This window comes from Trachypithecus francoisi, unplaced genomic scaffold (genome assembly GCF_009764315.1).
Source record: "Trachypithecus francoisi isolate TF-2019V2 unplaced genomic scaffold, Tfra_2.0 Contig01579, whole genome shotgun sequence".
NCBI classification, from domain to species: domain Eukaryota; kingdom Metazoa; phylum Chordata; class Mammalia; order Primates; family Cercopithecidae; genus Trachypithecus; species Trachypithecus francoisi.
The window spans coordinates 11,941,897-11,956,927 of record NW_022681442.1 but is presented as its reverse complement, the minus strand read 5'-3'; the positions used below and the strand labels follow the sequence as shown (position 1 = coordinate 11,956,927).

Genomic DNA, 15,031 nt, shown 5'->3' with positions numbered 1-15,031 from the left:
TTGGGAGGCTGAGGCAGGAGAATCACTCGAACCTGGGAGGCGGGGGTTGCAGTGAGCCGAGATTGTGCCATTGCACTCTAGTCTGGGCAACAGAATGAGACTCTGTCTCAAAAAAAACAAAAAATAACAACAAAAATACCCTGCAGCCCAGATGCTAGAAATATTCCATAGCTGAATGCAGTGGTAGTTATGAGTGTGTAGACAAATGGAGACATCCACGGAGCTGTCCACTTAAGATTTGTGTACTTTACTGAAATTAGATATGTCTTAGTTAAAAAAAAAAAAATTCCTTCCACCACCACAAAAAAAAAAAAAAAGAAGAAGAAGAAAATGCATCTCAGTGAGCTAGGGAGGAACGAGTGAAACTGTAGCCTCTTATCTGGGAAGCTTCAGAAATAAAACATTTTGGAACAACCACCCTGAGGTAGAACACAAGGATTTGGAGATACACTTTTAAAATGAAGTGATTGGAGACTGGGCGTAGTGCCTCACGCCTGCAATCCCAGCACTTTGGGAGGCTGAGTTGGGCGGATCACCTGAGGTCAGGAGTTTGAGACCAGCCTAGCCAACATGGTGAAACCCCATCTCTACTAAAAACACAAAATTAGCCAGGCATTGTGGTGTGCGCCTATAATCCCAGCTAATCGGGAGGCTGAGGCATGAGAACCCAGGAGGTGGAGGTTGCAGTGAGCCAAGATCATGCCACTGCACCCAGCCTGGGTGACAGAGCAAGACTCTGACTCAAAAATAAAAATAAAATAAAGTGGTGGGAAAGAGAGAAGTTTAGTATCTCAGCCATATTAAACCTTTAAGCCTCTGTGCACATCGCCAGTCATTTCTTGATCTCTTTGTTAATACAACTTTAGTACCAGGCAGTTTGTTGCACAAAACCCTGCAGTTCTTCAAGTAATAAACTCACATCAAAACACTGTTTCTGGGCATTAAAAAAAATATATATATATAGCACTGATTTAAAAAATGAATGAAATGAACAAAGGTCTCCCACTAATGGCCCTTGTGGGATATTTGAGAGGGTTTTGGAGCCAGCAAAGGCCGAAGTAGAGAGTGGGGCGGGGTGGGTCCAGGGGTGGTAGTCGAAAACCAATGAAAGGAGGCAGATGAAAACGTCAGTGCAAGCCCAGGAAGTACCTCAAAACCTCACCTTCCTGCCGGAAGATGAACTGCCCGAACCGTGGGGACCAGAAAGGATGGGAGCAGCCGCCCCACCTTCCTGCCCAGTCCCAGTCTCTGGGGAAGGGGTCTCCCCAGGTCACCCTTCTGGGGGAGAGAAGGAGAAAAGTTGGTGGGGGGAACGGTCTGACCAGATGGGTGCCCAGGGCCTTGGGGGGTCCTCCCGTGCTGCAGGGACCCGCGAGAAGCCCGGGAGCTCCCTCCCTCCACAGCTCACCAGCTCCCCCGTGAGCTCAAGCCAGGAATTTCAGGCAGGCTCTCGGGGGTCCCCAGACTTCCTTCTACTCCAAGGAGCCTGGGGAGCCCGGGGCCTCCCAGAAAAGCATGTGGGCAGCTCTGCCCTGGGAAACCATGGTTCTTGTCAAGAAAATGTCACCAAGGTCCAAGAGGCTCCTCCAAAGAGTGTCTACTGAATTCCCTTCCCCTTCCTTCGGACGCAAAATGTCTGGAGAGGCAACAACCTGGCTCCAGGTTGGAAATGGAGCCATATTACACTGCTGGGGCACTCACCACCCAGATTTCCCTCTCACTTCTCTGGCTTCCGCCTGCATGTCCCCTTCTGGGCCCTAACTCTCTCCTGAAAGCCCCCCGCCCACCCCTGGTTTCGAGCCTGCAATCATTTGAATGACATTCAGGTCCAGCTGGCTGCCCATCCATCAGCGACCTGAACGCAGGGTAACATCGTGTGCATGTGTGTGCGGGGGATTGGGGGGACAGTGAAAGAGTCCCAGGCAAGGAGCCAGGAGTCACACCCAGCCAGGAATCTGCTACCCTTCCCTGCACACCTTAGGCAGATCACACGACCTCTCCCTGGTTTGGTGGCCTCATAATAATCACCAAGGTTTATTAAGCTGCTGTGTGCAAGGCACTGTGCTGTGCGCATTGCATGTATTATCTCATTGGATTTTATGTAGTGCCGCCCCCCACCCCTGCCCAAAATTCACATGTTGAAACTTAATCTCCAGTGTGATGATATTAAGAGGCAGGGCCAGCTGGGGCATGGTGGCTTACATCTGTAATCCCAGCACTTTGGGAGGCCAAGGCGGGTGGATCACTTGAGGTCAGGAGTTCGAGACCACCCTGGCCAACATGGCAAAACCTCCTGTCTACCAAAAATACAAAAATTAGCCATGGGTAGTGGTGCATGCCTGTAATCCCAGCTATTCAGCAGATTGAGGCAGGAGAATTGCTTGAACCCAGGAGGCAGAGGTTGCAGTGAGCGCATATCATGCCACTGCACTCCAGTCTGGGTGACAGAGCAAGACTCCATCAAGCAAGCAAGCAAGAAGGGATGGAGGGAGGAAGGGAGGGAGGGAGAGAGAGAAAGAAAGGGAAAGAAAGAAAAAAGAGAGAAAGAGAGAAAGAAGGAAAGAGAAAGAAAGAAAGAAAGAAAGAGAGAGAAAGAAAGAAAGAAAGAAAGAAAGAAAGAAAAGAAAGAAAGAAAGAAAGAGAGAAGAAAAGAGGCAGGGCCTTTTGCGGGTGATTAGGTCATGAAGGCTCTGGGTCGACACCTGAATGAATGGGAATCAGTACCCAGAGACCCTAGGGAACTTGCTTGTCCTTTCCAGCCGAGCATGTGCCCAGCATGTGAGGACATAAAAGTCACCACTGATGAGAAACAGGCTGTCACCAAACACCTCATCTGTCAGTGTCTTTAATCTTGGGCTTCCCAGCCTCCAGAACTGTGAGCAATAAATATCTGTTGTTTATAAGTTACCCAGGTATTTTGTTACAGCAGCTGAAACAGACTAAGGCATAGGGACCAATATTATCCCATCTAATACATGAGAAAATTTGAGCTTGAAAACATCCGTGGTGGCTTATGCAAGCTCACAGGGCTAATAAGTGAGGGAGCTGGGATAAAATTTAGGCAGTTGAACTTCATGACATGAACATAACCACAATTCTCATGCTAACCAACAGTAAAATAATAATAATAAACAAACAATGAAGCTAGGCACAGTGGCTCATGTCTGTAATCCCAGCACTTTGAAAGGCTGAGGTGGGCGGATCACCTGAAGTCAGGAGTTTGAGACCAGCCTGGCCAACATGGTGAAACCCCGTCTCTTCTAAAACTACAGGAATTGGCCGGCATGGTGGCGCACACCTGTAATCCCAGCTACCAGGAGGCTGAGGCAGGAGAATTTATTGAACCCAGAAGCAGAGGTTGCAGTGAGCCAAGATCATACCACTGCGCTCCAGTCTGGGTGATAGAGCGTGACTCCGTCTCAAAAATAATAATGATGATGATAGTTGTCAGTAGTTCTTTTTTTTTTTTTTTTTTTTTGAGACGGAGTCTTGCTCTGTCGCCCGGGCTGGAGTGCAGTGGCTGGATCTCTGCTCACTGCAAGCTCCGCCTCCAGGTTCACGCCATTCTCCTGCCTCAGCCTCCCGAGTAGCTGGGACTACAGGTGCCCGCCACCTCGCCCGGCTAGTTTTTTGCATTTTTAGTAGAGATGGGGTTTCACCGTGTTAGCCAGGATGGTCTCGATCTCCTGACCTCGTGATCCGCCCGTCTCGGCCTCCCAAAGTGCTGGGATTACAGGCTTGAGCCACCGCGCCCAGCTGTCAGTAGTTCTTTTAGTGCTAAGGTTCTGGGGAAACCTGCAAATTTAGTAAAGGTGGACCCACATTTTCATGTTTTTAAGTCATGATGAGTGACCCCGCTCCCTTAGGAAAAAAGAGAAATACTCCCTCTAGGAGGGACAGGGACAGCCTCCTGGGAGTTCAGAGTCTCACCTCTGCCTCTGCAATCAGCCAGGATCTGTAGACACAGATATTTATGAGGCAGCCTGCGGCGCTCTATTTCTTCCCCCATTCTTATGGGGGTGAGAGGGGCAGCAGGAGACCGAAAGCCACATACTTGCAAAGTCATCCTTCCTCTGGAGACCAAGAAGCAGCAGATTCTTTTCCTGGGAAACAAGTCTACCAGGCAGACATCTGTTACTCTTCGCGATGTGCATGCCATAACAGTTTAAAAAACAGAGTTTAAATGCTTAAAGAAGAAGAAAACAGTTTGCCTGTGTTGCAAAGCAGCATATAAACGGTGCTGGAATTAGCACAAGGGAAACATTTATCTTTCCTAGATAATCTCAAAACAGGACTTTTTTTTTTGGATTGTATATAATTATGTTTATTGGCGTGGAAAGATGCTCATGATATATTCCTAAAGGATAAAAACAAAAAACAAAAAAAACAAAAAGCAAAACTGGTTGCAGACACAAACGAGGCTTTTTAAAGAAGCATTGACTCTGTCTCCCTGACTGGGACCGGGGTTCTCTGTGTATCCCATAGAAGAAAGGCTAGAATGGGACGAGACTGGCTGGGTAGCAGCCTTCTCTCTGGGAGAACAGAGACACAGTCACATTTTCTAGCTGGAATGACCAAAGATTTTCCTGAGCTGGATAAGCCCAGCCTGGCGTAGTGATGGATAGTGGGCTGTGGGGATCCAAAAGACCTGGGTTCCAATCCTAGCCCCATTAACTATGAGTCGTGCTGGCCTAGTGCAGGTTCAATGCTGCTGGAGCTCACTTCTCCACTGACACAGTGGAAGTCACACCTCCTGCGCACAGGGGAGGTGCTCATGAAAGGGTGGGCTTCTCTCCCTCTAATCTGTTTTTGTTTTTGTTTTTGTTTTGAGCCAAAGTCTCACTCTGTCACCCAGGCTGTAGTGCAGTAGCACAGTCTTGGCTCACTGCAACCTCTGCCTCCCAGGTTCAAGCAATTCTCCTGCCTCAGCCTCTCAAGTAGCTGGGATTACAGACATCTACCACCACTGCCAGCTAATTTTTATATTTTTAGTAGAGATGGGGTTTCACCATGTTGACCAGGCTGGTCTAGAATTCCTGACCTCAAGTGATCTGCCCATCTCAGCCTCCCAAAGTGCTGGGATAACAGGAATGAGCCACTGCACCTGGCCTCCGATCTGTGTTTTTGTGACAATGACCTGGATCGGCCATGACCAATGGGCAACCCTGGAGTGGCAGGCTGTGAATGAGGTCAACCAAAATTTTAGATCCTGACCCATGTGGTATTAATTTGCTCACTCCAGGAACATTTCTGGAGTGCCTGCTTGTGGCTACCCCGGGCCAGGCACCAGGCTGGCTGCTGGGAGCACAGGAAAGAGACCTGGTCCCTGTTCTTGTTGGGAGAGGCCCAAACTGCTAACAGTCAGACCTGGGCTCTGAAGGGGCTGTGCAGGAGCATGAGGGAGGAGGGGCTGCCTCGAGGGATTTGGTCCCCTCCTCAGGAGCTAACACAGAGCCTGAGACCTGAAGGATGAGAAGGGGCGGGCCACACCAGGGTCAGGAGGAAGCCACTCTGTGCATTGGCCGTGGCCCAGGCAAAGGCTGCGGGAAGCAATATCCTGCCTTGCTCCCAGTCGGCTTCAGGCCTGCGAGGCTGCGAAGGGCCAACTGCGGAGGATGGAGGGTGAGGTGGGGCTGAGTTACATCTCCCAGGCCTCGGTTATGATCTGAATTTTTACATTGAGAACAAGGGCACAAAAGGGGCTTAAGCAGAGTGAGCAGTATGGCCAGGTTTGTTCTTTTAAAAGCTGGATACTAGACCAGACCCAATGACTCACATCTATAATCCCAGCACTCTAGGAGGCCAAGGCTGGAGGATCGCTTAGGGTGAGGAGTTCAAGACCAGCCTGGGCCACATAGGGGGACCCCATCTATAAAAAACAAACAAACAAACATATATATATATATGTGTGTGTGTGTGTATGTATAAAACAAATTAGCCAGGTGTGGTGGTGTGTGCCTATAGCACCAGCTACTCAGGAGGCTGAGGTGGGAGGATCACTGGAGCCCAGGAGTTTGAGGCTGCAGTGAGTTACGATCACACTACTGCCCTCCCCTTTGGGCAACAGACTGAGACCCTGTCTCTTAAAAAAAAAAAAGGATACTAGATGAAGATGAGGAGCAGGGGTGTGGAGTGAGGCAGACAGACTAGCTAGGAGGAGGATCCTCCGGGCAAGAGATGAGGTGACCTGGTCAGGGCCCGTGGCCACAGAGACCGGAGGCATGGACACGGTGAAGCTATATTTTGGAGAAGAATCTAGAGGACTTACTGATGATCAGATGTCGAACTGCAGGACAGAGGAGACTATCAGGCCACTTCCAGCTGCCCCTACCCAGTGGCCTTGTGGGCATCAGGAAAAGGGCTCCTCTAGACAAGCGTGCAGCACAGGGCACCCATGCAAGACCCTCACCCTGAGACTCTCACCTGCAAGTGCAAAGTTGTTCAAGCTCCTGATCTGCACTCAGAGACTTGGGCAACTTAGAACTTGCAAAGCTTATAGTGTCTGTGGCAATCCAAGGGACGGCCTGGGCTCTGCCCAAGGTTTAGGGACCATTTCAACACAGTGATTCTACCCCTGGCTCCGGCTGTGCATGAAGCTTCTTCCCTCCCTGCCCGGGCACCAGACTTTTTACAGGACTCACTGCATTGGACGCAACTAACCTGGTGAAGAAAACAGTTTTTAAAATCCTGGAAGCTAATGTTACAAGACCATTTCGCACTTAAACAAATGCAAGTTCTAGAACATCTGCAGCCAAAATGAAAGTAAATAATGACAGAATGTGAGTCATGAGTAGTTTGCAAAGCTTGTAAACAAAGCATCCTCCCAAATTCAGAGCCATGGCCTGAGAGTTGGGTACCAATTAATCAGCCCTTAGTTCTTTTTTTTTTTTTTTTTTTTTTGAGACGGAGTCTTGCTCTTTCGCCCGGGCTGGAGTGCAGTGGCCGGATCTCAGCTCACTGCAAGCTCCGCCTCCCGGGTTTTACGCCATTCTCCTGCCTCAGCCTCCGGAGTAGCTGGGACTACAGGCGCCCGCCACCTCGCCCGGCTAGTTTTTTGTATTTTTAGTAGAGACGGGGTTTCACCCTGTTAGCCAGGATGGTCTCGATCTCCTGACCTCGTGATCCGCCCGTCTCGGCCTCCCAAAGTGCTGGGATTACAGGCTTGAGCCACCGCGCCCGGCCAGCCCTTAGTTCTATCACACACAAAAGGACACGTGTCCTCATTAGCAAGCCATGAGGGGAACTTAGCTAACTGACTGTCACTTTATTGTCTGGAGTTCACTTAAAACTGAAGTAAAAAGCTTATCCCCTGAAGAACAGAGCACTCATGCTCACATTGTTTGAAAGAATCACTTCACTGCCAGTGTCAACATGAAGCTTAACATCCTGACATTTATGGGAAAGGCAAAACAACCCCACTCGTAAACTGAAGAGATGAGCCCAACCAGCCATCGGTCCCTCTCCCAGGGGCTGGTCACTTTCTTTCTGATGGCAGTTGTTGGTGCAGACCTCATGTCCTCTCCTGGCCAGTTGCTCTCCAAGAGTAGGGTTAATGCCTCATTCTTTCACCCCTACATTCCTGTGTCTAGTATTTGACCTGGATGTAGTAGGTGCACATTAAATATCTGTTGTGTGAGTGGATGAGCATCTTTCCCAAAAGGCCAATGTTCACCCCAGCCCTGGACTTCTCAGGGGCCCTGTCCAGGCAAAGGATGGACCAAAAAGGGAGCTGGGTAGAAGACAGAAGGTTTGGCTCCTGTCGCAGCCTCTGCCACTCACAAGCATGTGCTCAGGTGTCATGTCATCCATTTTGGTGTTCCCATCTCTAAAACAGGAGGAATAGCTGTCCCCCCACTTTTTAAGGGTTTGCGATGACATGATGGGAAAGAAGCACTTGGAAAGGGGTTCCACAAGTGTGATGTGACTCCCCTCACACCTCAGAGGGGAGTTCTGCAATTGAGAAGGTGGGGCAGTGCAGGACCAAGGTTAGAAACGGTGTGCAACTTACTCTCAGAAAGCCAGCAAGTAAGCAGAGTGGATTTGGAGGTATAATGAATGACTGCAAAGGCCATCCAGGCTGTGCTCTCTGCACATGGGAACTAGAAATCAGAGTACAAACTATGGAGCCAGCAGATAACACAAATATGGGAGTGGTCTAAGGTAAGGCAATAGGGAACGGTGGGACCTGCAGCCAACTAGAGATTACAATCACACTCTGCCTCAGGCATTTGCAAAAAGATTTAAAACTTACACCCCATGAAACAGCAAAATGCATCTACGGCCCTGCTGGCTGGGAGTCTGAGACCCCTGCAGATGGCTGTATTAAGCATGTCATTTTTTTTTTTTTTTCAGACGGAGTCTCGCTCTGTGGCCCAGGCTGGGGTGCAGTGCCATGATCTCGGCTCACTGCAACATCTGCCTCACAGGTTCCAGTGATTCTCCTGCCTGAGGCTCCCTAGTAGCTGGGATTACAGGTGTGTGCCACCACACCAGCTAATTTTTGTATTTTTAGTAGAGACGGAGTTTCACCATGTTGACCAGGCTGGTCTCAAACTCCTGATCTTAGGTGATCTGCCTGCCCTGACCTCCCAAAGTGCTGAGATTACAGGCGTGAGCCACTGTGCCAGGCCTCTAGCATGTCTTTTTATTCCAATGCTCACTTGGGGCCTTGCTGACACTGGAGACACTGCCCCTCCCAGGCAGGGCCCCCTAATTCCTAGAGATAGTAAACAACTGAGTGTGCCTTTAATGTGCAAAGCCATGAATCCAGAGATGTAACCCAGATGCCTCCTTGATCAGGCTGTCACACTGGAGGCCATTACCCATCTGCCTTAAGCACCCCAGAGTCTGGCCAGACAACTAGGGACAGTCCCTATACCCCAGAACCTGCTGAAATGACTCAAACCAGCCCATCTGAAGCCTGTTTACCCTGCTTGCCTTTTCCAAAGAAACCACAGTAAAGGCTCTTGCCCATGTTTTCCCCTTGGGCTGCCTCCTGACCCTGGTGCTTCCCCCACGTGGCCCTGCGTGATTATTGCATGCCGCCTCTGCTTAGGAACTGTGAGTAACAAATTGTCTCTCCAATGGCAGTTGTCTCCTGACCTGTTGGCCTCATTAGGCCTGAATGGTAAGAAAACCTGTATTTTCATACATCTGTAAACCCCGCTGGAGCACAGCTCGTCACTGCTGCTTTATTGCCCCCCTGAATCTTGGCACCTAGCACAGTCCCTGGCACATTGAAGACACAATTTCTTTTTTTTTTTTTTTTGAGACAGAGTTTTGCTCTGTCACCCAGGCTGGAGTGCAGCTCACTGCAACCTTCGCCTCCTGATTCAGGTGATTCTCCTGCCTCTACCTCCTGAGTAGCCGGATTACTGGCATGTGCAGTCATGCACGGCCAATATTTGTATTTTTAGTAGAGACAGAGTTTCACCATGTTGGCCAGGCTGGTCTCAAACTCCTGACCTCAGGTGATCCACCCACCTCGGCCTCCCAAAGTGCTGGGATTACAGGTGTGAGCCGCCACACGCAGCCGAAGACACAATTTCAACCCTAATCAATGAATGGATGGGCATAGGGATGAAAGCAAAGGGCTGGGTAAAAGCATTTGTTTAGCTATGTGGATCCCCTACACTTCAGCTTCATGTTTGCAATTGCTTCAGGACACTAAATTCTGCATATGCCTCAGTGCTGCGACTGGCATAGATGTAGGCGATCAGGCAGGAGTAAGCCAGACGGAGTGGCGTGAGTTCACACTAGTAGGAGTAAGCAGTGATTAAGCTCTGAGGCTCACCACCCCGCTGCCTTTCAGCTTTTCAGGCAACTCCTAAGTAGGGGCAGGGGGAAGAATATTCTTTTAATGGCTGATCTTCTGGCTAACACTGGCTATTTGTTTTATTCAAACTCTTAGAAAGAGACGGCTATCTCAAAGGGTCTCTGCGCCCATTGGTAAAAGGGGAAAAGCCAGAGAGCGGCTTCCTAGCCCACCTTCAGTCTCTGAGACCTGCCCACGACAGGCTCTCCAAAGGCAGCCAGTCAGGTCACCCTGAAGACTCCCTACGTCTGCAGTGGTGCAGTGAGTTGCCCCTGCATCCCTGAATAACTGAACTGCATTCGGTTAATAAACTGAAAGCTGAGCTAGAGAACCTGTGTTGTTTTTAATCTTTACTCTTTAAAAATGCATCAATCTAGCCAGGCACGGTGGCTCACACCTGTAATCCTAGCACTTTGGAAGGCTGAGGGGGCAGATCACTTGAAGTCAGGAGTTCAAGACCAGCCTGGCCAACATGGCGAAAACCCGACTCCACTAAAAATGCAAAAATTAGCTGGGCATGGTGGTGGGTGCCTATAATCCCAGCTACTTGGGAGGCTGAGGCACAAGAATCACTTGAACCTGGGAGGCGGAGGTTGCACTGAGATCATGCCACTGAACTCCAGCCTGGGAGACTGAGTGACACTCCATCTCAAAAATTAAAAAATAGGCCTGGTGCGGTGGCTCATGCCTGTAATCCCAGCACTTTGGGAGGCTAAGGCGGGAGGATCATGAGGTCAGTTCAAGATCAGCCTGACGAACATGGTGAAACCCCGTCTCTACTAAAAATACAAAAATCAGCTGGGCATGGTGGTATGTGCCTGTAATCCCAGCTACTCAGGAGGCTGAGGCAGAAGAATCGCTTTAACCCATGAGGCAGAGACTGCAGTGAGCCAAGATCGAGCCACTACACTCCAGCCTGGGTGACAGAGCAAGACTCTGTCTCAAAAATAAATACATACATACATACATATATAAAGCGCCAATCTGCTCTGCTTGACAATGAACTGAATTTCTCTGATCACGGGGCCCTTGGGTGTCATTCTCAGTATCACCATCTCCTTCCTAGGTTCTGGAAATAGGCAGAGAGAAGACAGGTGCAGAGTAGGCCTGTCTGGGAAGTACCTGAGGAGGGTGGAGAAGCCTGTGTTTGCTGTTTCTGATGAATGTCGTTGGGTTATTTAGTGCTTGGCGGTGAACAGCTCCCTGAAGGCCATCCCTTTCCCAGGCCCTGGATGGAAAGGCAGGAAACATTTGACCACAGCGTCTAGACAGCGAGGCTAGGGAATCCGGGTGGCTGCCCAAGAGCTCATGTCGGGGACAGCCATCAGTAGGGTAACTGCGACCCAGAATAGAACCAGATTAGGGCTTGTAATAGCCATTATCCCAGTCTAATTATTAAGCTCAACCCCTCTTCTCTCAGAAAAGTGTCCTAGTTTGATTGATAAATTATACAGCCACCTTCAACACTAGGGAATTTTGCAAACAGGAAAGTCTGAGTTGGGAGACTCATACGCAACAGAAGCTGGTCACTTTGTACAAATAGAAAGGGCTTAGCAAACATCCTGGAAAAGGCCTGGTGGCAGCACCCAACCCCTTACAAATAGCAGGAACAATTCACTGAAGGGAACTGAGCCTGACCTTGGCCCTGGTAGGCTCTGCTCTAAAAGTGGAGTTCCTGGGCTGGCGGGGACAGCCGGGCCCAAGCGTGGCCCATTCGCCGTCTCCCCACCCAAGAAGAGCAGGCTGAAAGGCAGCATTTATTTTTCCTGTTGAAGTCTCAAGCCAGAGTTAGTAAGTTCTGTGGGAGCAAAGAGGAAAGGATTATGATGTGTCTGCGATGGGTACAGGAGAAAGGAAGAGCCTCACCAACTCCACCCTCGGCACGTGCCTGTGCTACAATGCCGTTCAACAACACCTTGACTCGCCAGGGGGACCCTGAACAATTTCCCACTTGTGGGTCTTTTCCTTCCTGGTTGAGATCTTGTTTCTGTCAAGATGAACTATTTATCTGCGTTGCATGAAATGTCACGGGTTGTGGTCAAAACCGGGACCAACCCACACACAAGAAATAATAACCCTTTGATGACACTCACACACAAGTTTCCCAAATCTTTAGAGGCTGTCAGTGATTCATTTTCTTTTTCCAGCCCTGAACTTGCTCTCGAGAAATATTTAACCCAAAAGGCGACTGGCAGACAATATCCCCAGTAGCCTGGGTTTGCCGGATCAACGCATGCTTGAGTTAATTTACCAAGTGACGTGTGGACATGCATCCACTCACCAGAGAGGTAGAGCAAACACTTACAAGGTAAAAGGTAGTGATGTGTTTCACCCTGCGGCCTTACACGAGGCTTAATTAAGCTACAAAATGCTCAACGTGTCCAGTGTTGAAGGAATCTCTGTTTTGTGAACTAAAACTTCCAAGTTATTATTTTTTTATGTTAGCTTAGCCATCATGCAAAATTTACTGGTGAAGCAGTTAATAAAACACACATATCCCATGGAAGGGTTTTGTACATTTCAGTCCTTACAAATAACAAAGCAATGATAAACCCTGCACGGTCCTGAGAGGAAGTTCCTTTGCTTCTTAAAGCTGCCAGTCCTGGCTCTTTGGAGGCTCATGTGTTATAAATTCTGGAAGCTCTTTTAGCTGCAGTTTGAGCATCAGGCGAATCTTCTTCCTCTTCCTCGGTTCGCTTGTGTTTTAAAAACAAGTCAGACTTTAAGAAGCGGCTGTAGCTGTCGTACTTCATGAGATTAAAGATCTACAGAGGAAAAGAAAAAAGAATCTCAAGGCTGAGGCTAATCCAGGCCATAAATCATCTCATCAAGTAAGTATTAGATACCTACCATGTGCCAAAGAATACTAATACGTGCAAAGAACACACTAAGAAAGCTCAAATAAGCCATCTGCTAGACAAGGCAGATTTCCTGGAGATTTTTGGTCATTATGCAATCATCTCAATGGAATATATACACAGTCACATGAACAAATATGCCTTTATTTTCCACGGAAATATAGATTCACACAGCACTAATTCAGACCCTTGTACCAAGAAGTCCTTCAAGACTCTCCCCTTTATTTGCCTAGATAACACAAGGACGTATTTCTCCAAGAGCTTAAGGCAGCCGGATAGAAACCATTTCTGTAGAGGCAGTGGTGTTAAAAAGATCACTGATATATCATATGATGCCAGTATTGTTAAGACTCCCAGTAAGTCTGGCATCCGAGATCTCAAACAAACCTATTATTGTGCCAAGAGTCAAAATGAGGCATGCTCACTGCAGGGCAGGACAGTCAAACTATGATCTTAGCACGGGAACAGGCCCCAAATAAAGAACAGAGCAGCCAGCTGCAGCAGGCCAACATCTGTGCCATCAGACAGGCTGGGGAGCACATCCCTAGAATGAAACAAGTCTAAGGTATGTCAGGTGAGCGAAGAAGACACTGGACAGAGCTGAAGTGCCCCAGATTAGAGAGCTGCCCCTGCCGGTACAGCAGACACTCAGAAGGCTGCCCACAGGCACCGTAGCTTCCTTTGGCCGCCACTGAACCTCTGCTGGGCCATGGTCCTTGTGACCAGCATTCATCTTCCCCCACTCCTACCCAATCCTGTGCCATCTGCCCTCCTCCCTTGTCCCAGGAAAGGGGCAGGGAAAGGAGAAGCACAAAGCCTTTTCCAGCTGTTGATCTCTTTCCTACCCCTCATCTTTCTCTCTCTCTCTCTCCCTCTCAGACCTTTCCACTTAACTTTCAGTATACTCTGCAACTAAAAATCCACACAGTTCACCCTGGTACACGGAACAACCAAGTGGAAAGTTCCAGAGATGTCTAGAATGTCGCTGACTGCCAGACGGGGCTGTCAAGTGGATGGTAAAACCCTGACATATTTTAAGGCTGCCCTCTCCCAACACACATACACTATTTTATAAATGAAACATCTGAGGGGGCCGGGCACAGTGGATCACACCTGTAATCTCAGCACTTTGGGAGGTGGAGGCAGGTGGATCACTCGAGGTCAGGAGTTCAAGACCAGCCTGGCCAACATGGTGAAACCCCCGTCTCTACTAAAAATACAAAAATTAGCCAAGCGTGGTGGCACATGCCTGTAACCCCAGCTACTTGGGAGGCTGAGGCAGAAGAATCACTTGAACCTGGGAGGCAGAGGCTGCAGTGAGCTGAGATCACACCACTGCACTCCAGCCTGGGCAACAGAGCGAGACTCTGTCTCAAAAAAATAAATAAATAAAATAAAATAAAAAATAAATAAACATCTGAGGGACTCAAAGGACTCAGAACATCTGCTTGGCAGATAGGAGGTGCTTCAGGAGGGAACTGGAACCCTCAAATTTTACACCTTCATCTTCCCAAGATGGCTTCAACCACAGCAGAACCGCCTGAGTCACTGTGCTATAAACAGAGTCCACAACCCAGAGAAAGACCTGGGACTTTAGGTTTTCTTTAAACTGTTAAACTAGCGCCTGCCCGTCTCCTGGTGCCCTTCTAGTATTGCCCGAGTTGTCCAGCTGCTCAGCAAGGCCCTGCCTCCTTAAGGCCCTGTCCCATGCCACGCTAGAGCAGTCATCTATCTTGTAGCCATCCTGTAATTCCAGGTGTGACTGTAATTTTCTGAGGTTTACAGAAAAAAAAAAAAATTTAATCCCAGAAGATACAAAAATCATAGCCGGGGGTGAGGTGGGGGATGAGAAACACCATTACTCCTTCAGGGTGTCCCACCAAGGTGCTAAGCAAGCGTCACCACCTGCCTTATTCAGCCCTTCCAAGCACAAGAGCCCCCAAGGAAAACTTTTCGAGGCTTACCTAGTTCAAAGTTTGCAATGAATGCCCAAATGTGACTAATGAAACCAGTGGCACCAGGGTCCCGGCTGGCACCCAGCCTCAGTCCTGTGCCCACTCCCACCCCAGGTCCACGCAGATGGGACCTGCCACTCTGAGCAGGATGCGGTGCGACCCAGACATCTCGTGTGAAGTCTTTGCGCGTGGGAGAGGAACATCCTGTTTGCCTGTAGTGGCTCTGAGGCTCAGACTTCAAAGTAGAGAAGAAAAAAGGCTGGCGTTGGGGGCACCTAGGGCAGAGGAGGAGGGGGAGGGAAGGAGGGCTGCTTCAGCTGGGAGGAAGCTCAGGGACTGCACCGGGCTGGCAGGACTCGACCCTGAGATCGGGAGGCTGCCAGCAAGCCTGAGGGGAGGGGGCT

General features: G+C 49.3%; 1 protein-coding gene across 1 annotated transcript in view; it reads right to left on the bottom strand.

The window, feature by feature from the left end:
• Positions 1-12,194: 12,194 nt before the first annotated feature.
• The window catches only part of RGS10 (regulator of G protein signaling 10), a 42,361-nt gene continuing 39,524 nt past the window's right edge, over positions 12,195-15,031 (bottom strand). The window contains exon 5 of the mRNA XM_033181288.1: positions 12,195-12,579. Coding sequence (XP_033037179.1) covers positions 12,433-12,579 — 147 coding nt within the window. The 3' untranslated portion in view covers positions 12,195-12,432. The remainder of the gene's footprint in view (positions 12,580-15,031) is intronic.